At 36.9% G+C, this 27,204-nt stretch overlaps 2 protein-coding genes across 6 annotated transcripts in view; both read right to left on the minus strand.

The window, feature by feature from the left end:
- LOC114364859 (amelogenin-like) lies at positions 1–3,442 on the minus strand. Of its 2 annotated transcripts, none has more exons than XM_028321195.1 (3): positions 2,674–3,442; positions 2,174–2,402; positions 1–1,758 (listed from the first exon to the last, which is right to left on the minus strand). In XM_028321195.1, the coding sequence occupies exons 1-3, from the start codon at positions 2,686–2,688 to the stop codon at positions 1,670–1,672; spliced, it is 333 nt and encodes a 110-aa protein (XP_028176996.1). In that variant the 5' UTR covers positions 2,689–3,442; the 3' UTR covers positions 1–1,669. The 2 variants fall into 2 exon arrangements, with proteins under 2 accessions (XP_028176996.1, XP_028176997.1); XM_028321196.1 differs by having other exon boundaries at positions 2,622–3,442.
- Positions 1–27,204, minus strand: part of ClC-c (chloride channel protein 3) — a 64,931-nt gene that overhangs the window by 13,145 nt on the left and 24,582 nt on the right. Inside the window, exons 3-8 of one of the 4 annotated variants that reach the window (XM_028321189.1) lie at positions 14,332–14,491; positions 13,688–13,717; positions 8,735–8,764; positions 7,945–8,081; positions 7,101–7,304; positions 6,879–7,029 (exon numbers count right to left, since the gene is read on the minus strand). In XM_028321189.1, the coding sequence (XP_028176990.1) occupies positions 6,879–7,029; positions 7,101–7,304; positions 7,945–8,081; positions 8,735–8,764; positions 13,688–13,717; positions 14,332–14,491 (712 nt within the window). Of the gene's footprint in view, positions 1–6,878; positions 7,030–7,100; positions 7,305–7,944; positions 8,082–8,734; positions 8,765–8,986; positions 9,046–9,432; positions 9,517–13,687; positions 13,718–14,331; positions 14,492–27,204 lie in introns of those variants that run through there. The other 3 variants (XM_028321190.1, XM_028321191.1, XM_028321192.1) reach the window with 3 other exon arrangements.

Consider the following 27,204-nt stretch of genomic DNA (forward strand, 5'->3'; position numbering starts at 1 on the left):
ATAACCTTACCTTAAAACCCATTTTACCTTACCTGACAACGCAAAGCAATCTACTTTACCATGTTAATATTAAAATAAAGTTTGTCAATACTATGATATTAGTGCACAGGACTGCATTGAGGAATGCGAACTTTTAACCCTCAATGCAAACTTATGCACTATCAATAAACAATGGAAAATGTACAGTATGAAATGAACATGTAATTGTATTACGTAGGTAGACGGTGGGTGTACACAGCTGTTAAACCACAGGTAATTGTATTGTTACATTTTATGATCAAATGACAACAACGGTTTAGTGTGAACACATTTTAATTACATGGTCCTAACTTACAATCTTATCTTCTTACGGTGGGTGATTCTAAATCTAATCTCTAATCAACCTTAAAACTAAAGGGGAAAGCAACGCAGCGGGTGAGATGTCTCTGCCAGAGCGGCGGGGGTCAAGTCCCGGACACAGCGCGGACACAGCTGGTCCATAAGCCCCCGAGAGCCAGGTAGGGCGTGGAGGCTCCGCCAGACATACGCTCGGAACACCGCGACACCTCTCCGCTCGAATACTGCCCGCCGACGCTACGCAGACATGTGGCAATAACGACCGAGGCCCGGTCTCCGCCAGTGCGGAGGAGAGCGGAGAGGAGAGGATTTAGCCCAACAGTTATTGCCACATCTCCCTGTGCGGAGCTCCCGCGGCCAGCACTCAAGCGGAGCTCGACGATGTCTTACCATTCGAAGCGTATGCCCGGCGCCCACCCCTCGACAAGACCCTCAGGACCCTGTCAACCCCACCCCGCCCTGGCTGGGCACCCCACCCGTAACACCGCTGTTCCCCGAACATCTCCTCTGCAAATTGATGCCATACCAGTTACCACCTCTCCTCTCCGCTCGCCTCCGCTTTGGCGGAAACCGGGCCGAATGGGTGATTCTCCCCATAAAAAAATCGCTGATAACATATTACCTTATTACCAGCGGCAGACCTGACGACAAACCAAAGGAACTCCGCCCTTGGCCAAATGAGGAAATGAAATAGTGATTGCTACGATGCAGTTTAATCAAATACTAAAAGCTATAGCTAATCAACTACTAATACTAACTGTATAGAAAAACACATTCGCTTTGCTTATAACTATAGAACCTAGCATCGTAGGTACTAATATTAAAGTACGAAAATAACAAACCCACAAACAATATAACAATCTATGTTATTTAAATGCCTTCGCTTATGCTTATAACTAAAATAACAAAACAAACCAACTTGAAACAAATAAATCGATAGTTTAATTTTACTATCAGCAACGCCGTTGTTGTAGTAAGTGACAGTACCATTTTAATCTGATTGTGGGGCGACTATCTCGACACCAGAGAAAATTCAACGTTTACACCCTTTCGTATATTGATTAAGACCATATCGATCTTTCATAAATGCGTCGAGACATTCTGGAACATGGACACAATGTAAGAACATGAACGAATATTTCCTGCCAAATTTTAAAGTAATCTAGAGAACCACTGGGACAGTAAAACGCTTTAATTATCACTGCTTTAATTTGCAACTAAACTTTGACATTAATTGCTTTTGGCTTACTAACGTGAACAATACATGACTACTACGTATGCCAGGGCCGAAGTTTACAAAAACTTGACCTACTCGTCAACACAAAGAACACAACTATAAGATAATCATGAAATCCAAATAAAACTCGGTTGAAGCTGCTGCAATGGAAAGGGGACCATTCCGGTACTCTTCAGATGTATGGTCTGCAAAAAAAAATTACAATAAGCTTCTGTTCCATAGGCCTCTTCCTTCGAATGAGGCCTGCGACTTTAAATGGACCTATTTAAAGTATTATCAATTTATAATTATAAAAAATACTACCTAACCGTGCCCACGACTTCATACGCGTAAAAATATGTAGATTGAATAATTTTTTTCCGTTTACGCAACCATTTTCATTAATGCTCTGCTCCTATTGGTCGTAGCGTGATGGTAAAGTCTATACCATTCCACTTTTTAAAATGGGCTATCCGACACAAAAAAACATCGAATAGACGTTCCTGAGGCTTATCAACCAAACAAACAAACTCTTCAGCTTTATAATATTAGTATAGCATACATTAAATAAAAGGAGTAATAGAAAATGTATTGCAAAATCTTAAAATGTCAAAGGCTTACCCTTTTTAATAATAAATCTTATATCGCCGCCATGTCCGCTCGCCCGGCTGGCTGACCAGGCGAATACGGTATGGCGGCTCGACGATCTTGACGGGCTTGACGGGCTCGGCGGGCTTGACGGGCTCGACGGGCTTGACGGGCTCGACGGGCTTGACTGGCTGGAGGGGCTTGACGGGCTCAACGGGCTCGACGGGCTCGTCGAACTCGACGGGATCGACGAGATATGCCTCTGCAAAAAACAACAATATGTAGCAACAGAAAATATGTTGAAAAAATCTTCCACTTTAAGCGTAGGCGCACACTAGGCAACGCGCGACAGCGACAGCTCGGCGACTTAGACGCGACGACAACCTAATATGAACTTGTCTAGAATAGGCGTGTAGTCACCGAGCTGTCGCAGTCGCGTGTCGTCTAGTGTGTGCCTACACTAAGCAAAAAGAGACGCTACCGTTGAACATCGTCACGACGCGGGTCCACCGCTCCTCTCCCGGCAGTCTCACCTTTATGCTTTTCATCCTAACACGTATCTGTAGCGCACTTCAGGGCGATCCATTGCGTCTCTGTAAGAAAAACCATTACCTTTACCTTGTTACCTTTACAATACACAAGTGATATATATAGAATAGCTGTGCTCGAATAGAATTATCATTTATCAGTATTAATAGTAAATAATGCGTCAAGTTGCTGTGAAAGAAACATCAGGTATAAACAGGTCATACATAATCCTACTAATATTAAATTATAATAATCTATAAAGGTAAACGAGACTTCAATAAATTCAATAGACCAAGTGCTTTAATGTCACGAAGACTACTCACTAAAAACGAATACATACTGACACTTACCTATAATTTATAATTTATTTTGTTACACTAATACAAACAACACAAACACAGACACTTATTTTCTCGATTAGCCACAAAAGGCACAACTAATCAAGAAGTGCACATCATAAAAGCCTTGTCTATTGCGTATTTTGTATCGTTTTTCCGGCTTTTAGGAAATATCGTAATCCCAAAGTGCACAAACATACAAAACAGTGTAAACTTAATTTTCTCAAATTGTGCGGCAATGATGATAGTTGTGCCATTTTGCGTATGACTATAATATTATTTTATTTTACTGAGACAGCAGTATTACTGCAAAACTATACGTCAACAACGTTTTAGTAAAAGTGCTACTATGCATTAGAAGAGAGATAAATAGATTCGTTCGTTCGTTCGTTTCAGCCAAAAGACGTCCACTGCTGGACAAAGGCCTCCCCCAAGGATTTCCACAAAGACCGGTCCTGCGCCGCTTGCATCCAGGTACTTCCCGCGACCTTCACCAGATCGTCGGTCCACCTAGTGGGAGGCCTGCCCACGCTACGTCTTCCAGCTCGTGGTCGCCACTCAAGAACTTTTCTGCCCCAGCGGCCATCATCTCTTCGAGCTATGTGCCTCGCCCACTGCCACTTGATTTTAGCGATTCTGCGGGCTATGTCAGTCACTCTGGTTCTCCTACGGATCTTCTCATTTCTGATTCGATCACGCAGGGAAACTCCGAGCATAGCACGCTCCATCGCTCTTTGGGTGACCTTGAGCCTTCTTATGAGGCCCATAGTAAGCGACCACGTCTCAAAGCCATACACCATCACATCACACACATAAATAGATTTATGTATGTATATTATATAGAACCGCTACATCTCTTTTTTTTACTAAAACTACAGTTAGTTAATAAGATATATAGCATAATAATAATTATTGATATATAGTATAGTACTAATTAATACATAATAACCAATACATTATGGAGATGACAATAAATTAGGACAAAGGTTATTTTTACTGACAAAATCAAATCGAAATACAAAGAAAAATTATAGCACAAGATCGAAAAAAGTTGGTAATATATTAGTAAGGGGGTTAGCATAAAGGTATATTAAACCTTAAGTTAGCATTCATTTTGACGTTTATCCCAATGCCTGGGGCGATCTAGCTAGTGATACACTATTGGCATAGACCGTACCATCTAAATGATGGAGCACGCTTAGTGCTACAAATGCGCAATTGAATTTACTGTCACCTCCACTCTGTGACTGCCACCAACTACTTGATTAATATTAATATAATGAAATAAAGCTTGATTAATATCTATACGATCGGTTAACGCCCCTGAATCCTTCAGCCATAGGTTCATCCTCAAAATACATGAACATGGCCTGTAGAGGGTTGACTTCCTGCTGCTGCGTAGCTGAAATAAGGAAAAATCGTCATTACCGGTTACCAAGAAAAAGAAAGATAGATAAAATATCATTATTATAAACAACATTAAGCAAAACTACTCATAAGTTAATTCTAAGAACCTTCATTTTTGAAATCAGTTAAAAAGCGTAAAAAATAAAAATCCTCGTTAATATCACACCAATTTATCACTAACGTAACCTAAACTATAGAAACACAATGATTACTACTATTATGATAATTTTACTTGTCACAAGATGTTAAGAAACTATTACATTCATTTTCATTTGACCTTTGGTCAGTTACTAACAACTATATTAACCTGCCACAATTTTGTTCTTCTTCAAGTACATTAATTTATAGTCCAGTCATTTGGTAGTTTTACATGGAAAGGAAATATTTAAAAATAAACTGCTATTAGACAGCATTTTTCCAATATTCCAATATAACAATAATTATGAGGTGGCAAAGTTTAAATTCGTAAAGAGCACATCGAAATCTATATAAATACCAATTTTCATTACTACCGGAAAACTTTCCAGGTAAAGCCATTATTTTGTAGCAAATGACTGGACTATTACGTATTTAAACAAAGTTTTGTTTCATAAATACTTACTAAAACCACGTATAATATTGTAATTTAATGAAAACTCACTCAAATACACACACACACATACACACACACACACACACATACAAACACACACAGGGTGTCCCAAAACTAGCACGTCAAACTGACACCAGACCTATACTTATATGCTTGGGTCGAATTAAACCAGTCTATAGAGTCCATTTTTTAAAATAACTAATATAAGTAGTTCATATTATTTCAAAACTCATCAACCTTTTCTATGGACATCAATGACTAAAATAGACGTGTTGACACCACCATAATCGATTGACGTACTTTTTAAAACTGTCAAAACGAAACTCTCCCATAGATTTTGTATGACACTACAAGCAAGTGACGTCACTATTTTGTCAACTCAATGAAACTACTTTTTTCAATTAAAATGCGACCAAAAATCGTTATTTACAGGTAATTTAAAAATAATTTAATATTTAAGAACAGAATGAAGTGTCCTTTAAGAAAAGTTATGTTTTCGAATTTTTGGGGAATGGTGTCAAATTGTCTATTGGCCATATCTCAAATCATATGAAACTTTTCTATTGACATTATTAGGCTTGTTCAGCTACCTCGAGTTCAGTGTGACGTGCTAATTTTGGTACAGCCTGTATACATTTTTGTCATCTTTTTTTCTTTTGTTAACGCAATTCACAAACATGCACAAAAGCACAAACCTAACACATTTTTTTTCCTTTTTTTAAATTTTTATAAGACATGTTTATAAAATAGCAAACAACAAACATTCAATCATAACACCTGTTTAATTTTGATTAACATTAGGTCTGAATTCATCAGAATCGGAGATTTCGGAATTCGTCCAGACATGTCTTAGACGATCTGACGCAATTTTAATAAATATTTTTGATGGGATACGGCTCACACAACGAATAACTCGATTTGCTGTAAAATAAAAATACATTATCAATTGCTAGAACTGAGGCCCCATTTACACACATACACAAGATAATAAATTGACTAAATCATTACCGTATCCTCATATCATACCAGTAGAAATTAATTTGTCAGTAATTAAATAAGAACACCTTTACCTAAGGAATGCTTAGTCACTTGTTAACGAAATGTAAACTGGGATGAAAAAAGACAAAACAATACAAAAATAATTTAATAAATAAAATTATACAAATTATATGAAGAAGGTTTAAAATATTTTCCATGAAAGAAAATACTTAAGTAAATGGTTTGTTTTTGTATGCTACAAATTAATTACACTACAAAATTGTATGCTACAAATTAATTACAGTACAAAATTACCATGACAAGATTACTTACTGGAGCCCACAAACTTACCTTACTTCAAAAAGATAAATACTATATTTTCGTGGCATCAAATGTTATTAATACCCAGCTTGTTTCCATTCTTCATTTCCATTTCCTTTATTATATAGTAATCTTGTACAACGGGTCACATTTTTTTTCCATTTATCTGTTAATGAGAGTCACTTCCACGTTTTAATATTTTATTGCAGTATCAGTGAACAAATGTTTTATTTTTTTGTGTTTTCCAAGAAAATATAATGTAGTTTATTTTATTTGTAATTTTCTATCCCCCGAAGAAAAAACGACGGGATGTTATAAGTTTGATTTAAATATTATTTAAAAAGTTTTTTTACAATTATTGTATGTTTTATTTTAAGACGCGTAAATTATTAATAATAGCTTAAAATACTAAAAACAACTTCGCTTATCCAGCATAAAAATTCTTTAAAACACTTTTAACCTTAAACTAGTAACTTAGCTAAGTGGACCTGTGGTTTAACAGCCAATCGCACAACGCCAAAAGGTACGCGTATTATGATTAGTGAGGGTGGTGAGTGTGTAGTGTCCGCCTTACCCGATCCGCACGCGTAGGGCGCGAACATTCGCACGAGCGACGCCGAAAGCGCCGCGAAGATCAGCGCCCACACTATGTAGAACAGGTAGCTGATGATATACGCGCCCGCGCCGTCGCGCGACTCCCCGAACACTTGCGCCCAGGTCATCCACTAGGACATAAACAAACTTCACTATACCATTCTCAACCGCCGCCCGCCTGCGCCTCCGGTGCACCACAAACCTGCGAGCAGTTCCCGTGGTCGAACGTCGTCTCGTTGCTAGACCAGCAGCACTGCTCCCGGTTGAACCAGAACGCTTGAGGGCAGATCCCGAACTTGAGGTCCGTCATCCAGGAGGCGCCGATGTCGATGACGCCGGCCACCACGCCCGTGCAAACACCCACGAGCAGCACGCACACCCATCCGGACCACGCGTCGTGTGCGCCCTACAACCACATCACGTGATATAAACTGCACTCTGATCCAGCGCTCAAGCTATGCGAACATTTACATTCGCCAATTTATAGCCGTGATAGCTGCACAACTTGTATCATAAAACGAATCATATTGCATGATATTGATGACCATGTTGGTTACATTTAAACGGGATGTCATTAATTGTTGAAGAGATGTATCTAGGTAGTATTGCATTCACAATCATTCATTCTGTATGTTGAAGACAATCAGTTCAAGGTCCTTAGAGGTGCCAAATCCCCCCACCAGCCCATGGCCTTAACTTGGCCGAATCTTGAGAGATGCACACGGAATTTGCGACTGCCAGGCAGCGTGCACTCCACCGCGTGCATTTCTTGACTCTCTACAAGTTGTTTAACTCTTTATCCTTTGACACCTCTGCAACTCTCCTCTTGACTGAGGCTTGACTTATTTGCCAAGTTCAGGAAACAGGTTACGCAGCAGGAAATCTTCAAATTGATGATTCCATTCATCAAATGACACTGCTGGTATTCATGACGCTAGCAGCATTACAGTAGTTTCTATACATGTTTGCTATCATTCATGTGTAACTATAGTTTACTCCATTTTTGATGTAACAAACATGGTCAGGTTCAACTTGTTTTAACTTACTTTTATTAAATCCCATAGTGAATCCTGCCTCTTTTTAACAATATATCGATGCCTCATCCGATCTCTAGCAATATCTCGCTGCCAATCAATTGTGTGAAAGTCATCATACTGTCCAATTCCGGGAATGTCATCGTCTCCTGTAAAGTATTTTTTTCAAAATGACAACATACTGTCTGATGTAACCAAAAGTAAACGCATTTTAATTTGTATAAAATTGTAAGTTATATTTACCCACAACCAGTGTGTTAGTATTTTTATGCTATAACCTGGTATATGAATCGGTCAAAATGAAAGAATGTTTCACACTTATCGTTATAATTTTACAACAAAAACTGCTTTTGAAATTAAAAATAAATCTCGTTTTTGGTAACTGCGAATTACATTAAGCGTATCAATTAGGAAAATATATGGGTGAATATGGAACATCTTTAAAACACAAAGTGTGACTTGCTTGATTATCATTATTATCAGTATTGGCCATAACACTGCTGAAAATCGAAATGAAACATTCATTTATGGGAGGAAGGTAAGTTGATTAGTATGCAAGAGATAACACTGAACAATGAAACCTAAGTTGATAATTACTTGGGTATTTTTGTGGCTTTTCGTGTAAGTTATCAGGCATTGGATTACTGAGTAGGATTTACTGAATTTGTAGATATTTCTCATGCTCAGGGACTTTTTATTTCGACACAAAATAGTGTTGAGAATGAATATTGATGTCTGACAAAGCGGGCTATGGCAAGGTGCTAGGGGATAACCTTCAATGGTTGTTGGCATTTCAACTAACCTTGCATTCCGGAAAATATAACTGCGTCCCCTGTAACAATATTTCACTAATGTATCAACTAATTCGATCCGAAGAAACCAGTTTCATCACTACAAATTGTTCCGACTTTTTTTCACTATAATAATGCACTACGCTAATTATATTGCACAGTTAGCATCAAATGCGTCGTCAAATCTATACACTAATAAACTAATTGACTGTTAAGATACGAAGTCTGGATTAAATTTAATAAAAACAAAGGAAAATAGACACCTCAATCAATGGTGCAAAAAGGATCGACTTTCGACGCACAAACGTCAACTCAAGTGTTGCCTGTATGAAATAATAATTTCACCCATTGCGTTTTAGGGTAAATTTATTACAGGGTAAAAAAAATATACTTACGAAATAGGATTCGTGAAATAGTGTGAAACTGTACATTAATAATATTTAATATAACTTTTATATAAATAATTTCAAATTTCGCAGCCTAAAGTGTGCTAAAGTGCACCGCGCTTGGAGCTATGAGTGGCTGGTGACGTCTACGGTTCTAGTCACGTGCAATAGTTGTTTATTTTTGTGCCGCCGTTTCATTTGTATGCTGTGCTATACAATGAGTGATGAAAGTCTTAGTGGGTAAGATAAAACACATAAAACAATAAGTTGTAGCGCGTAATTACGAAATGGAAGCTTAACTTAATAGTACAAAGATATTTTACCTACATCGCTGACCAACGGTTCAGTTTCACTATTATCGGTTTCCACCATCATGATAATAAATCATCTAATAACTTAGTACACTTGTATGTTACTTCAATAGTCAACACAAACTGATAACAAATTTGAAAATTATAAATAACTTGAAAAAATTCGCTGTAACAGCGTATTACACTTGAAAATTTCGACGGGTTCATCCAGTGTCTAAGTAGCTCAGTTGGAAGAGCAGTCGCCCGGCAAGCGGAAGGTCGTGGGTTCAATTCCCGCCTTAGGCAGTTCGATTTTTTCAAGTTATTTATAATTTTCAAATTAGTTTGAGATGCGACTCTAAACGCTAAAAATTTAATAACTATGTAAAAGAGCTGTTTCATCTTAACTGACAGTTAAATATTTGCAACAATATTTCTGTTAGATGTAGGGTAGGTATACTTAACATTGATGAAACAAACGCTGGCTGTAACAGCGTATTACACTTGAAAATTTCGACGGGTTCATCCAGTGTCTAAGTAGCTCAGTTGGAAGAGCAGTCGCCCGGCAAGCGGAAGGTCGTGGGTTCAATTCCCGCCTTAGGCAGTTCGATTTTTTCAAGTTATTTATAATTTTCAAATTAGTTTGAGATGCGACTCTAAACGCTAAAAATTTAATAACTATGTAAAAGAGCTGTTTCATCTTAACTGACAGTTAAATATTTGCAACAATATTTCTGTTAGATGTAGGGTAGGTATACTTAACATTGATGAAACAAACGCTGGCTGTAACAGCGTATTACACTTGAAAATTTCGACGGGTTCATCCAGTGTCTAAGTAGCTCAGTTGGAAGAGCAGTCGCCCGGCAAGCGGAAGGTCGTGGGTTCAATTCCCGCCTTAGGCAGTTCGATTTTTTCAAGTTATTTATAATTTTCAAATTAGTTTGAGATGCGACTCTAAACGCTAAAAATTTAATAACTATGTAAAAGAGCTGTTTCATCTTAACTGACAGTTAAATATTTGCAACAATATTTCTGTTAGATGTAGGGTAGGTATACTTAACATTGATGAAACAAACGCTGGCTGTAACAGCGTATTACACTTGAAAATTTCGACGGGTTCATCCAGTGTCTAAGTAGCTCAGTTGGAAGAGCAGTCGCCCGGCAAGCGGAAGGTCGTGGGTTCAATTCCCGCCTTAGGCAGTTCGATTTTTTCAAGTTATTTATAATTTTCAAATTAGTTTGAGATGCGACTCTAAACGCTAAAAATTTAATAACTATGTAAAAGAGCTGTTTCATCTTAACTGACAGTTAAATATTTGCAACAATATTTCTGTTAGATGTAGGGTAGGTATACTTAACATTGATGAAACAAACGCTGGCTGTAACAGCGTATTACACTTGAAAATTTCGACGGGTTCATCCAGTGTCTAAGTAGCTCAGTTGGAAGAGCAGTCGCCCGGCAAGCGGAAGGTCGTGGGTTCAATTCCCGCCTTAGGCAGTTCGATTTTTTCAAGTTATTTATAATTTTCAAATTAGTTTGAGATGCGACTCTAAACGCTAAAAATTTAATAACTATGTAAAAGAGCTGTTTCATCTTAACTGACAGTTAAATATTTGCAACAATATTTCTGTTAGATGTAGGGTAGGTATACTTAACATTGATGAAACAAACGCTGGCTGTAACAGCGTATTACACTTGAAAATTTCGACGGGTTCATCCAGTGTCTAAGTAGCTCAGTTGGAAGAGCAGTCGCCCGGCAAGCGGAAGGTCGTGGGTTCAATTCCCGCCTTAGGCAGTTCGATTTTTTCAAGTTATTTATAATTTTCAAATTAGTTTGAGATGCGACTCTAAACGCTAAAAATTTAATAACTATGATAACAAATTTTTAATAATTCATTGAATCATGTTTTTAATCTTATCTTTGCTACATGTCTGATATATTGATATTTTAACAAGCATGAAAGTGAATTTTTCATGTGTGCCTGGTAGGTAGGTCATCCGAAAAGAACATACAATTTTAATTTTAAAAAACTTGATTTTTAGATAATTTATTATACAGGGTGGAATTTGTAATGCCACCTGGGGGGAAAGTACTCTTAATATTGTAGATATTTTTTTTATCAAAGAAAACATTCCTTTATTTTTGAAAAGAAATAGAACTGCATTCAAAGATTTCCAAAAATTTGCTAGCCACACCCCGGAATCAAACCAACTAAAATCTGTTAAAAATTAAATCCTGTACCTATTTTTATTACATCGATCATTAGGGTTAAGTATAAGGACGAAATCTCTCTAACAAACTTGGTAAATCAAATGAAAGGAAGTGAGGCACTATTGTATTGCTTGTATAACACGAGCTATCCTACCTTAATATTTTGCCTTAAATATATTATTTAATTTAATGACATCTACGTACAACTAAATAAATAATGAATGAGGGTGTAGGTACACATTAATCACAGTAATATAACTATTGTTTACTATTGTTGATTGTATTGGGCAATGATGAGGCTACTCAATACGCTCTACCTACAGAAGGCATAAGTAATGCATTATACAGGAGGTTTCCTGTAGGATGTCATGTAGTTGCGAAGTGAAAGGTGAGAGCCAACCATTACCTGTCGATTTAACCCCCATGTACCTATGTTCTACGATGTTCGTAGTTTATGAGTTATCATTAATTTTATATTTTTTTAAATGTTATATGACATTAGGCTTTAAATGTGTTGAAGTATATGTTTTCGGATTGGATTTTTCGTATGTTTTTTTAACAGAATAGCTATCAATATTGTAGCTGTGGGACAAAATACTGACCTTTCCTATCTTTAGTGCTAGATACAATTAAAAAAAAATGTCTTAATAAATTATGAAAAACTAGCCGTGCGTGCCAACCGTACGATGTGGATGTCATTGGGGAAGACCTTTGTCCAGCAGTGGACTGAAACGAACGAACGAACGATATTACTAGCTGAGTCCGCGACTTCGTATGCGTAAAAAAATTAAGATTCTGCACGATCTTTCCCATTTTTTTAATAAGAACCTTCTCCTGTTCCGTTCGAGAAATTTTAATCGGTTCAGCCGTTTTTACGCGTGATGCGATGACCAAGGAAAATGTCCATTTTTTTATGTACTAAGATGTGATGTTTCCTATGTGTGTGCTATAAAACGTTGCTTCATGCCAAAATTAATTGATTGTAGATCGTCTGGAACTATCCAGCTTATAGGTATGATATTATGATGAATCAGCTTGATACCTCACTTATTTTACCACTTTGTCGGCGTGATTAATATACATTTCCTCCACAAAATTACAGCTCTCTAGTGCCAATAGTTTTATAGTTTTCAAGCAAAACCTCGGACGGACAGACAGACAGACGTTCCTTGTCAGGAATACGGCACCCTAAAAAGGGTGACAAAGTTGACAGACTGACAAACAGAGTACAGAGTCTGTACTTATAGGATCACTTTGTTGTCCGTCTGTAGTACGTCTGTACTACAGACGGACAACAAAGTGATCCTATAAGCCTTACACCTATAGCCTTATAGTATAAGGGTTCGGCTTTTTCTTTTCGAGGCACGTAACCCTAAAAAATATATTAAGGACACTATTTCTTGTTATCGCCCCACTAAAGTGATAAATCGGAAATTTCATTACAAATGTTTATACTTTTTGTAAATTAATTAATGTTTGCAATCCTCTAAGATTACATTACATAGAACAGATTTAGAGACAATAACTGAACATAACATTTTTTATCGATATAACCTGATGGTAAAGAGATGGCCAGGCCGAACGAAAAAAAATGATCTGTTCTGTTATTGTCGCTAAGTGTGTTCTATGCAATGTTATCTTAGTTTATTGCAAACATTAATTAATTTTAAGAAAGTAAAAAACATGTAACGGTACAACTACAATTGATAGCGATTCTGTTTAAAAATAAATCTATGAGAGTCAACCTGAAACAAAGATTTTAAAAAATTAGAAAAAAGTTGAAAATAATTAGAATAAATATAAAATTAATCATAACTCCTAAACTACGAAAACTCGTAGAATATACATGAGGGTTAAATAGATAGACAGCTACGGTCCTCACTTTTCACCTCGCACCGGTTTGACTCCTTACAGGAAACGCTATGTGCTATTGCTTAAGCTATGTTCTACTTCTAGAAATAGAATGGAAGTATCTGTAACTGATGGTTATGATAATACTAATGCTAAATGTACGATAAAGTTATTTTCGCTATGTGGTTAATTAATTATCTGAAGCCCAACTAATGTAATCTTACCAGTAGAACTGAAGTACTGAGCGATGTACGCTTGAAATAGAAAAAAAAATTGATTACGTATAGAATATTGTTTCTACTTAAACCGAAAGAGTTGGGGTAAATATACATATTGAATAAAAAAAAACTTAATTATTTTTAATATTGTCATTCATAGCAATAACGGCGCACTAACAAAAGTTAACAATGTGTTATGTATGCTATAGTGCAAATAATATTTAGCTAAGTAAATAAGTGCTACGTTGAAAAAAGTTACAAGTAACTTTAAAAATCCTTTAATGAATTTTATTTATACTTAGATAACATTAATTTTTACACGAGCAACTTTCACTGTATTAATATTGCAGCATCGTGAAAGCCACTCTTACAAATAAGACTGAAAAAGGCGTATAATACAGCGACATAATTATTGATTATTGTGACAGCTGCAGATCTGAATGACTGCAGTTTCAGAAGAACATCAACCAATCACAAAGTGACAAATATCTTAAAGCCTTATAAAAAAAATAAAGAAGAAAATCTATTGCAGATGAAATTCGTCATTATGTGGTAGGCTGATGTGTTGGCTGAAGAAGCAAACTGTACTTACCTAAAGATGGTAGCACTTAAAGTAGGCAGGCGGAGGTCAAGAAAACAAAATTACTTACAGTTAGCGCTGGCAGCAGAATTTCTGCCCCCGTGCTCGTATAGCTGAAAAGTGCCGTGGTTGGTCGGGGTTGTCTCGGCGGCCTGCTGCAGCCCAGGGGTTATATCTACCATGTCATCTTCAGAGTGTATGTTGCGCCCATTTGACGCACCCCCACCACCCTGGTAAAATATCTTCAGTGTTACCAGTTGCAAAAATGAGTTTTTTTATGATTTAAATGCAATTGAGTATTAAAATTCAGGTACCACGTTACTAGTTACTACGAGTATTTAATGTAAAACTGCCATAATGTAAAACCAGTTGATTTGAGTATTAGAGTGTTTCCTAATATTTTCTGTGTTATGACGAATTGATGTTTCCTATGTTGTTGTGTTTTGTGTAGTTGGTGTAGTTTGTAATAAGATTTTTTTTCTAAATATAAACAAACGCGGATGTTAAAATATTTTTACTTGTCTTTCTTTCTTTCTCTCTCCTATCTACAACGTGCTCGTTTTGAAATTTTTGAAAGAAATGTTTCTTAACTTTTTATTGTAAATTAATTAATGTTTGCAATCCTCTAAGATTACATAACATCGAACAGATTTAGAGACAATAACTAAACGTAACATTTTTTATCGATCTAGCCTGATGATGGTGTAAGAGATGGTCAGGCCCATGGACCTATAAAAAAAGTCGGACGGATTCTCATCAACAAAATACTGTGACATTAGGATACACCAGCTTGCCTGTACGTACAGGCCGGCACGCACACATTCACACCCTGATACACCACTTCGAATGCAAACTTCACACAGTTGACTCATTTAAGCAGCGAAAAAACAACACGAATACGACATGTCTTGTGTGACGAAATTGTGTAAAAACCGTTCTGTTCGAACAAACAAAAATTAAGGAATCACATTTCACAGGCAAAATAATAATCCAATCACTTATTTCCCGACATTAAAATATTGAAATTAATTGAAATCAAACGTCATTCACTAGAAAAAATAATACGTCAAAGACTAGTGTTCTCAGTTATTTACGTGGGAAAATTACCCGAAATATGGGAAATTAATAATAATTTTAGGACTTTTTAGTTATTTATTACGCATACTATGGAAATAAAATAATTTATCATAATAATTGTGTTTTAATGGGATATATTTTCATAGGCAAATTTATGCGTTGGTATATATAACTCATTTTGGCCAAAATGTCCCTTACATTAATTGATACTTCCACTATCGATGTACAGTCACGGAATGAAAAGGTTCGTCAGTTTTCAAATTGATTCCTTCAACGAATCGCGAGCACATATTACCTTTTGAAACTATGTTACAGAATAATCTCAAATTAGAGAAAATAATCTTTAACTGTTCGTCAGTAAAGTTCAAAATTATTCAGATCAAAGTTGTTTGACGATTTATCTTGTCAAGAAGATTATTATGATTGATAAACTAAAACCTTCTTGTTGGTTCAACCTGCCATTATTATGTCTATTAAATAAAAAAAACTATTGTCAATTGGTCAATGTCATCATTGCATTGCACTGATGGGATAGAAAAATAAACAAGCAAAACCTTATTCACAGTAATACTATCATACAGTATTGTAACTTCATATAAACGGACGAAACGCGAGCTTTCCTTCGAAATTCAAATCTCGGTATGCGCTCGACATGCAAAAGTCGGGGGTGTCGCGAATGTGCCACAGTAATAAACGGACGATGTGTTGTTTTTTAATCAGTAAGCGCTCTTTTTTTAATAAAAATAATTACAAGTACCTATTTATACAGGGTGTTAGGTAAATGGGTTTATAAGCCGAAACTAGTCCATGTTAACATTAAATGGTATGGTGAGGTCAGTGATATCATCATTTTAATTTTCATACAAAATAAAATTTATAAAATCAGATTTGTATGAAAATTAAAATTATCAAAATGATGATATCAATTTTCTGACTTCACCATACCATTTATATGCACATGTTAACATGGGCTAGTGTCGGCTTATAAACCCATTTACCTAACACCCTGTATAATGATCAAGCATTTTGTACGCCAAATTTATAATCACAAAACAATGTTGATAAAATACATGTGTATTTTTATCCTATTTCATTCAAGAAGTATTTTGTTTGTTAAAATAAAATAAAAATTACAATCACAAAATAAATTTACAAAACTAGATAGAAATTCTAAGTAGGCAGATGTAATGAAAATAGGGTCTGCAGGAGGGCAGCCCTATCGCATGTTGTCATACCGTGACGTACCGCGCGGCTGTTGACATTTATTTTAAAAATATGGCCGAGTTGGAATACTGTATAGATAGTATTACCGTGCCTTATTCGTCAGCAAACGTCATATTTATTTAAATGTTAGCAGCACTGTTTCTTGCACTGTTATGTTGGCAGGTTTGACTCTTTGGTGCAAGCGAAAACGGACACTAAGGTGACGAACCTTTTCATTCCGCGACTGTACATACCCTGACACACTGACTTGCAAACAATGTAAGAAAATTTGAACATTGAAAATTTCGCGCCTCAACCTCACCGCATTCACCTTTCATCCTTTTAAAATGGCACGGAATAATTCTGTCTACATTTCCAAGTAACATCTGCCGATCTATGTTTTTCTTAAAATAAATGGGTAAAATGTTTTGGCTAACATGGCATCCCTAAATTCACTCACACAATAGACAAACGCCAAAATTTTGCGTCACAGTTTTGTTGCAGCGCGAGTTCCGTCCGCCTTTTTTTATAGGTCCATGGTCAGGCCGAACGAAAAAAAATGATATGCTCTGGTATTGTCTCTAAGTGTATTCTATGCAATGTTATCTTAGATTATTGCAAATATTAATTAATTTTAAGAAAGTAAAAAGCATGTAACGGTACGATGAATTTGATATTATTAACTAAGGTGTTTTTGTCTGGGTTATTTAACTATTATTTTGTACGAAAAAATAAGTAAAACAAAAGGCCCGCGACTTCGTATTCGTAAAAAATTTTGCACAACTTTCACAATTTATTTTATAAGAACCTTCACTTGACGATAACAAACAACAAAAAAAGAATTAGAGAAATCAGTTCAGCCGTTTACGCGTGATGCGATGACCAAGGGAAATTTTTCACATAATATATTTCCACGTTTTTCCTCCACGTGTAAGATGCCCACTCGATGGGTTTATTTATAACTAGCGGCCACCCGCGACTTGATACGCGTGGATCCCGTTTTACCCCCTTAGGGGGGGTGGTTTCGTAAAATCCTTCCTTAGCGGATGACATCATAACATCTACCTACATGCCGAATTCCAGCCCGATCTGTCCAGTGGTTTGGGCTGTGCGTTGATAGATCACTATGTCAGTCAGTGAGTCAGTCAGTCACCTTTGGAAATTTCATCCCATCCATGTTTTGACCACTCTCAAGCTTGCTTAATGCTCGGTCACATCACACATCGAACCTTTGATCATTCCCAAAGTTGCCTAACTTCCAACTTTCGTTCACCCATCCAACTTTTGACCACGGCCAAGGTTTTTTTTAAATTCTAGTTCCTCTGACATGATCAGAGACTTTGTTATCATAGACTGACGACATCATAAAGGTAGCAGGAAGACGCTGCACGCTGGACGCAAGCCGGAAATCATTGGACATGAAAATCATTGCACATGGAAATCATTGGACATGGCAATCATAGGACATGGAAATCATTGAGCATAGAAATTATTGCACATGCAAATCATTGCACATGGAAATCATTGGGCATGGAAATCATTGGACATGGAAATCATTGGGCATGGAAATCATTGCACATGGAAATCATTGGGCATGGAAATCATTGGACATGGAAATCATTGGGCATGGAAATAATTGCACATGGAAATCATTGGACATGGAAATCATTGGACATGGAAATCATTGCACATGGAAATCATTGAACATGGAAATCATTGGGAATAGAAATCATTGCACATGGAAATCATTGGACATGGAAATCATTGGACGTGTAAATCATTGGACATGGAAATCATTGAGGGAGGCCTATGTTCTATGTTGACGTCCTATGGCTGAAATGATGATGATGATTAAGGTTATTTAGCTTCCGGTCACCCATCCAACTTTTGACCATTGTCAAAGTTGCTTAACTTCCGGTCACCCATCCAACTTTTAACCATTATCAAAGTTGCTTAACTACCGGTCACTATCCAACTTTAGACCATCCCCAAAGTTACTTAGCATTAAATTTTTGTTAAATACTTATTACACCCGTGCGACGCCGGGGAGGGCCGCTAGTTAATTGTAAAATACTAACAAATTATCATCGTAATATTATTATTTCTTACTTTTTTATTATAAGTACATATAGTTTGATTGTTTGTTTAAATATTTTCAAATCTATTAAAGACTCAAAACTTCAAGAACTTTATTTCTCATAAGAATTAACAATAATTCACTTCCTGAGAAACGTTTCAATTTAAATTATTAAACATAATGAGTGTACAACTAATTACAAACAAAATCAAGGTGTTGAATGCACAATTTTAGGAACTAGGTACGGATTTGTTTTTAAAAAATATTGTCCATTTATCGAGCAAGGTTATGCTATTAATAACACGCTAGGATCAATAGGAGCGGAGCATAAATGAAACGTGTAAAAACGCAATGTATTCAAACAATGTTCACGCGCACGAAATCGCAGGCACATCACGATCTAGGAAGAGGATCGAGAGAGAAAGAATGTAAGTAGGAACTGGATATAAACGGGGGTCAAGAAAGACAATCATATCAGCTAAGGTAATGTGAAGAGAAGGTGAGTGAGAGAACTTGCGAAAGTGATTTTCAAATACGATCGTCCTAGTATCGCATAAAAAAGCGTTTTATAAAAATTGTGTACAACATATTGTACGGCGAAATAAGCTAGTTCCAAAACGCGAGTGCGTGTTTTAGCGTTTGTAATTAATGTGTATCGTGTTCTGTGTAAGAGTAATGATCAATCCCACCAAAAACATTCTGTAAAAAACTAGCCAAGTCTCGATGGAGCTGCTTGTTTATCTCTAAAAAGTAATTAGACAAAGTCGTGCCAAGTCTATGGTTCCTTACTTCGATTTCTTTATTATTATACATAGTTAATGTTGTGTGACTTGGCCATTGAAGGGTACAAAACCAGGTGCTCCATGACACCATTGCACCAATCTGTCGCCAGAATCGCTACCCATTGACGATGGAAAATTGCCACTTGGAAAACGTTGATTCAATAACCAGTCAATTGTAGGCTTAATAAAGCTGCGTATTTCAATAATACTTATGTATGATTATCTTAATAAAGATTAACGTGTATTGTGTTCTGTGTAAGAGTAACGATCAATGTAGATCAACTCACATGGCGATGAGATCCCGAGTTGTCACGACTAACCACAGACCGAGCGCGAGCCGAACAGACCCGGGCCAAGGATGCACCGGTCCTGGATGCGCAAGTACTAAGTAAACCAACAAATCAATACGCTGCAAGCGGGGGACGCATCCAGGCACGCGGGGCGGGGGGAACGCCCACCCCCCAGGACAAAGAGGTCACATTAAATATATACGTCAAACGTCGTAGGATTCGTAAACAATCCTCTCTTTGAACCCGATTTCAAAAAAGTTGAACGGGAAAAAACAAAGGTGTTTTTTTTTTATTTATGGAGGTGACAGGGAAAATAAAAAATTACAAATATTAATATTTTATTTACAATACTTAAAGCTAGCTTACTTACTATAAAATAAATAATATAAATTCGGCCTTTTTAAACACAATTTAAATATCTACCTACATCAAATGCTAATATTAGAATACCTACTTATTATTATTATGGCTATATTAATTATTATAACTACAAAACTGATAAAAGGACAAACTCATACAAAATAACTCATAATTTAATAATATACAAAGAAAATTAATTATTTATTAAAACAGCCAATCTTAATATTAAAACAAAAGAAATCAACATATTTAACTGAGTACAAAAACTTATTATGGAAAATATAACGGAAGACAGTATCAAATTGTTTATAAAAAAAACTGACACACCAAGGGAAATAAAACACATTTGATCCAGAAAAAATCTTTCTTTTTATTATGAAACACAGCGGGAAAGGGAAAAAAGAGGCTATTATACGCATGAGAAATATATTTATATTTCTGAGACTCGTGTTGAGTTTTGATAGAAGCTTAATTATTTCTAAAACTACCTATGTACCTACTTAATAACTATTAAAGCTTATATTAATACACCCAGCCAGCCAGCAGCAGAGGATAATTCGTAGACTTCGTATGGATCGAGCACATGGTTGTTTGTCCGGGAGAACGCGACGCCATGGCAACAGGTGGGCCCGGGCGCCCGCTCCGGCCCGCGGCGTCTGAAAACAGACCGTCGTTCAAATACCAGCACTAACTAGGGAAAAGCCCTAATAAAACAACGCTTACCTTTTCCCGCCGCGGAGCCGCTCTTCGACACGATTCGCCTTCTTCTTTGCAGCATTTCAATCACATTACCATGAAAACCTTTATTACCTTTACCGTTATTTTTTTATTTTTCACTTACTTGAATATCAGCTTAGGAGTAAAGCTGCCCATCAGCAAGGCGGCACAGCGCCGCTTCTTTGTCACGAACTTTTCACTCACAGGCTAATTTGGAAATATTAACCAACGAAAAAAGGTGCGAATGGGAGACGCGTGGGAGCAACAGAGCTCCAAAACAAACTGTCTCAGGCGGCTGCCGAGCAGACACTATAACGCAGCGAGAGCGCGCGACGTCGACCGCTCCGGAGCGAGCCTGCCAGGAGACTGGCCAGGCCTTGCTGCATCCGGGCTCGCGGTGATGGGGTCGATTGAGGGGCTCTAATTGAAAGGGGATATTATAGTACGCATATCCCCCTAACTTGTCAATGTATGCAGCGGGCGATGGGCGGTGCAACACCCCTCGGCCCCCTCCCACCGCCCTAGACGGCCCCGCCACCCTTTTGTCCCTTCCGTTGTATTTATTTATATCGGCAGGTAATAAATTGGTCGCGTCCAAAAAAATCCCTATGATAAACGACTTATCGACTTATTATTAGCTATTAAGAAGTCCATGATTTAAGGTAGCAGCTCCTTGGCGAAATCGCGGAGAAGTAACTCCAAAGAAATACGAAATTACCAATAAAAATAAGTACACCCACGCCGCGCCGTTTGCCAAAACTTGGAGATAGTAACAGGTGGTATATGAGGACCAGATTAAGGCAATCTAAGCATCTACGAAATCCTAAAAACGCCGGAGTTCAACTTAAAGCAGACAGTTGGCACGTAACGACGATGTCGTCCAGAATAAGTTGAGCTGTATTTCAAAGGAATAAAAGGAAAATAAGGAGCCGTACACTTTGGTTGTCTGATTAAAACAGACTTCGTAGATATTATGTCTAGAGATCCGTTTTACACGTGTCTAGGAATTGTTATTGTGAATCAATTCGAACGATATAGTATAGACCAGCTTTATATATTTATAGATTACATGACATAACAAGACTGGTATAACTGGTAATTATTTGAAATTTGGGTACCCAGAATGTTAATGCAAGTAAAAACACAAGTAGACATTTCAAGAGTGGCATCTGCAGTATTAACTGGGCTGATCCAGACAAATTTTTGTCATATTAAGTGACCTATCACAACACAACAACTTAATTTTTAAGACAAGACAAAATCATCTTGGCTGACAAACAAAATTCAAAGGAAAAGTCCAGTCATTTGGTACAAAATAATGGGGTTACCTGGAAAGTTTTCCGGGAGTAATGATTTTTTTTATTTATATAGATTTCGATTCGCTCTTTACGAATTTCAACTTTGCGACCTCCTATCGTTGCCGCAGGCGCCACCATATTAGAAATACTGCGCCTAATAGCCGATTTTGTATATTATCTTCTGAAAAAAAAAAAACGTTTATCCTACAAAAATAAACTAGTTTAGGCGTAAGATCGGCTAGAAAACTAATTTTTACAACACCAGGAGGCAGATTAAGCTATCAGTATTTTTTTGTTCCTCAGTATTTCTAAACATCTGGTAGCTAGAATGCCCAGCCACGTTAAAAAAAGGAACTGATATTTCAACAGCCGCAAGTAATAGAAATAATTTCGAGGTATTTGTGACCCCTTGGATTTTTGGAGATGGGCAATGTTGCTAGAAGACGTGGCTCAATCAGAAATCGAACCACAAGTACACGAAGATCGGTACATCCGATTAAATGCGCCCCTGGGCCACAAAGCGACCGCCTGGACATACCAAACCGTCTAATCTAAGACAATATTGTTGGAATAGTGAGTGGCATAAGTTTGTTCGGCAAAACAGAGCTGGTAAATTTAAACGAAGGTTCAGGATCTGCAGCCAATCATATCGAACAAAAAACATAACCCTCCTTCTGGCGCAGTCGGGTATCATCTCAATAATCTGACATCTTGTCATCCCATTTTGCATAAAAAGTTGTGATAATTTGATTTTATCCAGGATAATAATGCTAGTGCATGTGCGGCCCGTATCACTGAGAGAGCATGCCTTGAAGCCAATATTTTCATTTTACCCCGGCTAGTGGCGAGTCCCATTCTCAATCCCATTAAAAATTGGTGGGACCAATTGAAAAAAAGTCTCAAAGACATCTAAAGTCATACCCATAGTCAATAAAAGCTCATAAACGCACTATAACTCTGCTGGGAGCGAATACCGGAAAAATTTTATTCATCTGATCGAGGGAGTACAAATAGGCTCAGAGAGAGCATACATACCCTACTCAATATTAAATACAGAACTCCAAAAAAACTAGTTTTAATAAACCTGGTAAAATTAAGTTTAATGCGGCAGTACGTTTAGTGTAATTTTTTCCTAAAAATGATTTTACGACCAATTTTTACAAATAGCTAGTTTTTAACAAGTATCGATCGATTTATCGACATCATATCCTGAGCAGTTAGTTTCCAGCACTAAACAGACAGAATCTATAAAGGTGTATAAGTACGACGTAACGCTTCAAGAAAAGGAAGTTAAGGGAGGTAGGGTAAGTGCGCTAGTTTTCGTCCAATTATCGGAGTTGCCAACTTTGTGATGCGAAATGAATATCTTAAAATACCCTTACTCATATGTATCATATGTCATTTTAGTCCTTATATAGTCTACTTTACGTTAATATTATATGACAATAATTAAATACCATGGATTTTTTTATAAAAAATATTTTATGTAAAAGAGGCGATTTCACTAGTTTTCGTCCAAAAAAATCAGTTTTCGTCCTAGTGTACGCTAGTTTTCGACCACTGTGTAGAAAAAAGGGTGCAGTTGAATTATTAACTTAAAACCAATTCTACAATACAGTAACTATGGATTGTGGTATATAATTTGAAAGGTGATTTTGTTAGCTTTCAAATGATAACAAAAAGATTTGAATAAGTTTCTTACCTAAATTTAGGAAAATATTGCCATAGGTCGAAGGACAAATGGACGAAAACTAATCTACAGGAATAGCTAATTTTGGTTTTCGTCCACCCCAGTGCTTGCTCATGACGTCATGGACGAAAACACAACAACGTTTAAAGCTGTTTTTTGTTTTCGTCCACATCTTTTTAACGGTTTTTATGGGTTTATCACTGTTAAAAAGTGGACGTAAACTAAAATGTTTAATGTAATAGCAATAAAGATCATATTGGAAGAAAAAACATTGTATTTTGTAGGTCCATTGAAGTAAAATGATTATTAAAAATATTAACTAGGTGTCAGGGCTTCCGTCCACGTGGACGAAAACCAAAATCTTGCAAAATTGTTATGCTAGTATTAGTCCACTTAATTATCTAAGATTTCTATACAAAAACTTTAATAAACCCTTAAAATAGTGTTTATTATGCTAATAATTAGACATACGTGCCAATAACATTACGTAAAGTAGCTAAAACAGTAATTAAACATACCATGAAAGTACCCTACCGGCACGTTTTTTTTTCTAACTTGACGACGTTTTCCATTCACCTGTGTGCAGCAGCAACTTCCGTAGATTTTTTTGGAGTTATTAGGTACTTGTCAAATTACATTTTCATGCAGGCAGAACTGTTACTTAGATATTATAGATTGTAACAAGTCCAAACTTGCACGGAAAGTTAGGTTTGTATTCTAATTTTCCGTATTTGTTTGTGGCAAGTCGGTCTAATGGACGAAACAGGAGCTGGACGGAAAACCGGCGCAATTACCCTATATGCCCCGCGTTTCCCCGTCCCGTCTTCGCCGGGGCACAATATTGTTTGCGTTGCACTCGTACAATATTTGTAGCAGACAAGTGAAAGAGATATGTAGCTTAGACATAGAACAGCCTTTAGATTAGAAACAGCTTTTTGTCCAAGGTCTAATCTGACACTATACCAAACGTCATGTAAATTGGTTCTGAAACACGTAACAAACTATCGCACAAACTGGTATCCGACATCTCATTTAAATACTAGGAAGTATAAGTTTGCTAGTTAAGCTTCATAAAACGATGTTGCAGCTAACTTTTGCTTGGGACAGATCCCGTTTCAAAGAGCGTGTGGTCAATTAGCGGGAGTTCGCAAACAGGCGACGCCGTTCGCAAAATTGCAAATTATTCTCGACTTCTGACGAGTCCGGCGACAAATGGCCACCTACACAATTATACAGGCAGGTACATAGCGAGTGCAATTATACATGGGCAGGTACATAACAAGTACAAAACAAATAAGGCGCGTCCACCCCTCCAATCTCGATAGCAATATGAACCTCACCTTTGATGTCTGCATCCCTGCAAGTCCTTCTCGATCAAAGGGACAATTCTGCAATATTGCGCTTTACAATTGCATGCAATGAATTTTCCTATCAAAGCTTTGACGATTCTAAATGAAATCGGGATTTCAAAGCCCGAGGCAATATTTCGTTTATTTCTTTCTACTTTTCAACTTTACGTTATTAAGGAAGAAGCAATCAGAAGCCCTGAGAATTGCTGATTGAAATATTTATAATACGCCTTCAGTTATTAATTATGGTATTGGTACTTTGTAACGTTTCTAATATTTTTCATCTAGATTGATGCTGCTTTTAAAAACAACATAAAAGCTGGGGAATATTTACTAAATAATAAACTTGAAAGGTACCTCTACCGCACATTCTCATATTTCCTAAGCCTAGGCGCAGACCACCGACTTTTAGTTGGCCGAAAGTTGGGTTGGGTCGGGCTGTTAATCGGTATGAAGATGTATTTGGTATCGGCCGATTCTTCATACAAATTAGAATCGGGCCCAACTATCGGCCAACTAAAAGTTGGTGGTCTGCGCCTAGACTAAATGGTGAGGTCCTGATTGTCTGAAAAGTAATGTGCCCATTCGTGAAAACATTTCTCGGAAATGTTTACTACATACAGTTGAAAGAAGCTACTTAGAAGAAAAAAAGGTAAAATGTATTCGACGAATTCCACTTATTGGGGTTCCTATGGAGTCAGTAAGGAAAAAAGGTAAAAAATATGTATTTAATTAATTAATTCGACAAATTCCCCTTATTAGGGTTTCCAAGAAGTCAGTAAGGAAGGTAACCTGCTTGTCAGAAAGGAGGTATATTTTACCAATATTATGAAGTTGAAAAGATTTTTAGTTTGTTAGGACCCGCTATTCACGTCCATTTATCGTGGAACGCTATAGGCTAAAATGTTGGGACAGCGGGAAAATTATTCAAACTGTTTTCACACGTAGTATGAAGTAGCGGGCACATCTAATAAGGATAAAATTGAGGCAGCTGCGTTGCTCGCGACTGTGAAATAGGTACTGTACTATGTTTTCACATGATTTTCCCTTATGACTTGGAAGTTTCCGTGAAAAAAGGCAATGTTTTTCTATTTCAGGTTCAGGGTTTCTGAATAGTTTATCTGGATACTTAATGTGGAGAAGGTTGTTACGTTAGTAACTTTGTAGCATACTAGTATACAGTGATCGAGAGAATTAGATAGAACGTATAAAAAACTTAAGTATATTAGGAATTATTAAAAAATCAGTTTAGAAAACAGTATTTTTTTCCAAACTGTCTTCTTGTAAACACGATAACCAACATTCCTTTCCAAATTTTAAGAATTTTAGGGAATTGGCAGTCCTAAAACTAAATCTAACTCACTGAAGTTCAAGTTAAATTCACACAAGCATCAAGGAAGATTTACGTAGAATGAATTTAGCATTATATTACTATTAGGTACTTAATATTTTTTTAGTAACTTATACACTCGCGAGCATAAGTATGGAATCACCCTGTTTGTTATGATCGATCGTAAGAACTAAATGACATAGAAGATAAATAAAAATGGTACCATTTTAAAGGTGACATTATATACTTTAAATTGATTTTTTTTTTCTCTTTATTTGGGACAACAAACAGTTACATTGAGGGCTTATGTACTAAATCTTAATAATTTGAAAATTTTGTAACAATGCAACCAGCACCATTGTCCACAGATAGGATCTAAAGTAGTAAATTGCAGAGCTTCGACAAAATTAAACTATTACGACTTAATGTGTAAATTATGTTTGATACCATAGATACATTCATAGGCATTCAGTTCTTAAGATGGCTCGGAACAAAACACAAGGGGGTGATTCCATACTTTTGCTCGTAAGTATATTAATCCACACACTCTACACTATTACAAATGTTTGCACCTAGTCCTAGGCGATTGTTAAATCACCCATTAGACCGGGCAAACAGCCGGAGGGGTCCCGGAGGGTGACCCTCGCGAGGGTCGAACCGGGGACCGGCCATAGTTGCCGCCACAAAGGATCGGGCAAAAGCGCGCAATTAGTGCTCGCGTGCGTCTGATATTTGATTGAGGCTTTAGGTTACTCGCGTGGTTTGTTTAC

This window comes from Ostrinia furnacalis, unplaced genomic scaffold (assembly GCF_004193835.3).
Source record: "Ostrinia furnacalis isolate ACB-3 unplaced genomic scaffold, ASM419383v2 OfSCF7477, whole genome shotgun sequence".
NCBI classification, from domain to species: domain Eukaryota; kingdom Metazoa; phylum Arthropoda; class Insecta; order Lepidoptera; family Crambidae; genus Ostrinia; species Ostrinia furnacalis.

Bases quoted from the DNA above. Each gene is read 5' to 3' on its own strand.
- LOC114364859 (XM_028321195.1), bottom strand. The intron at 1,759-2,173 runs GTAAGCCTTTGA...TTTTTTTTGCAG, and splicing joins AAGATTTATTATTAAAAAGG to ACCATACATCTGAAGAGTAC.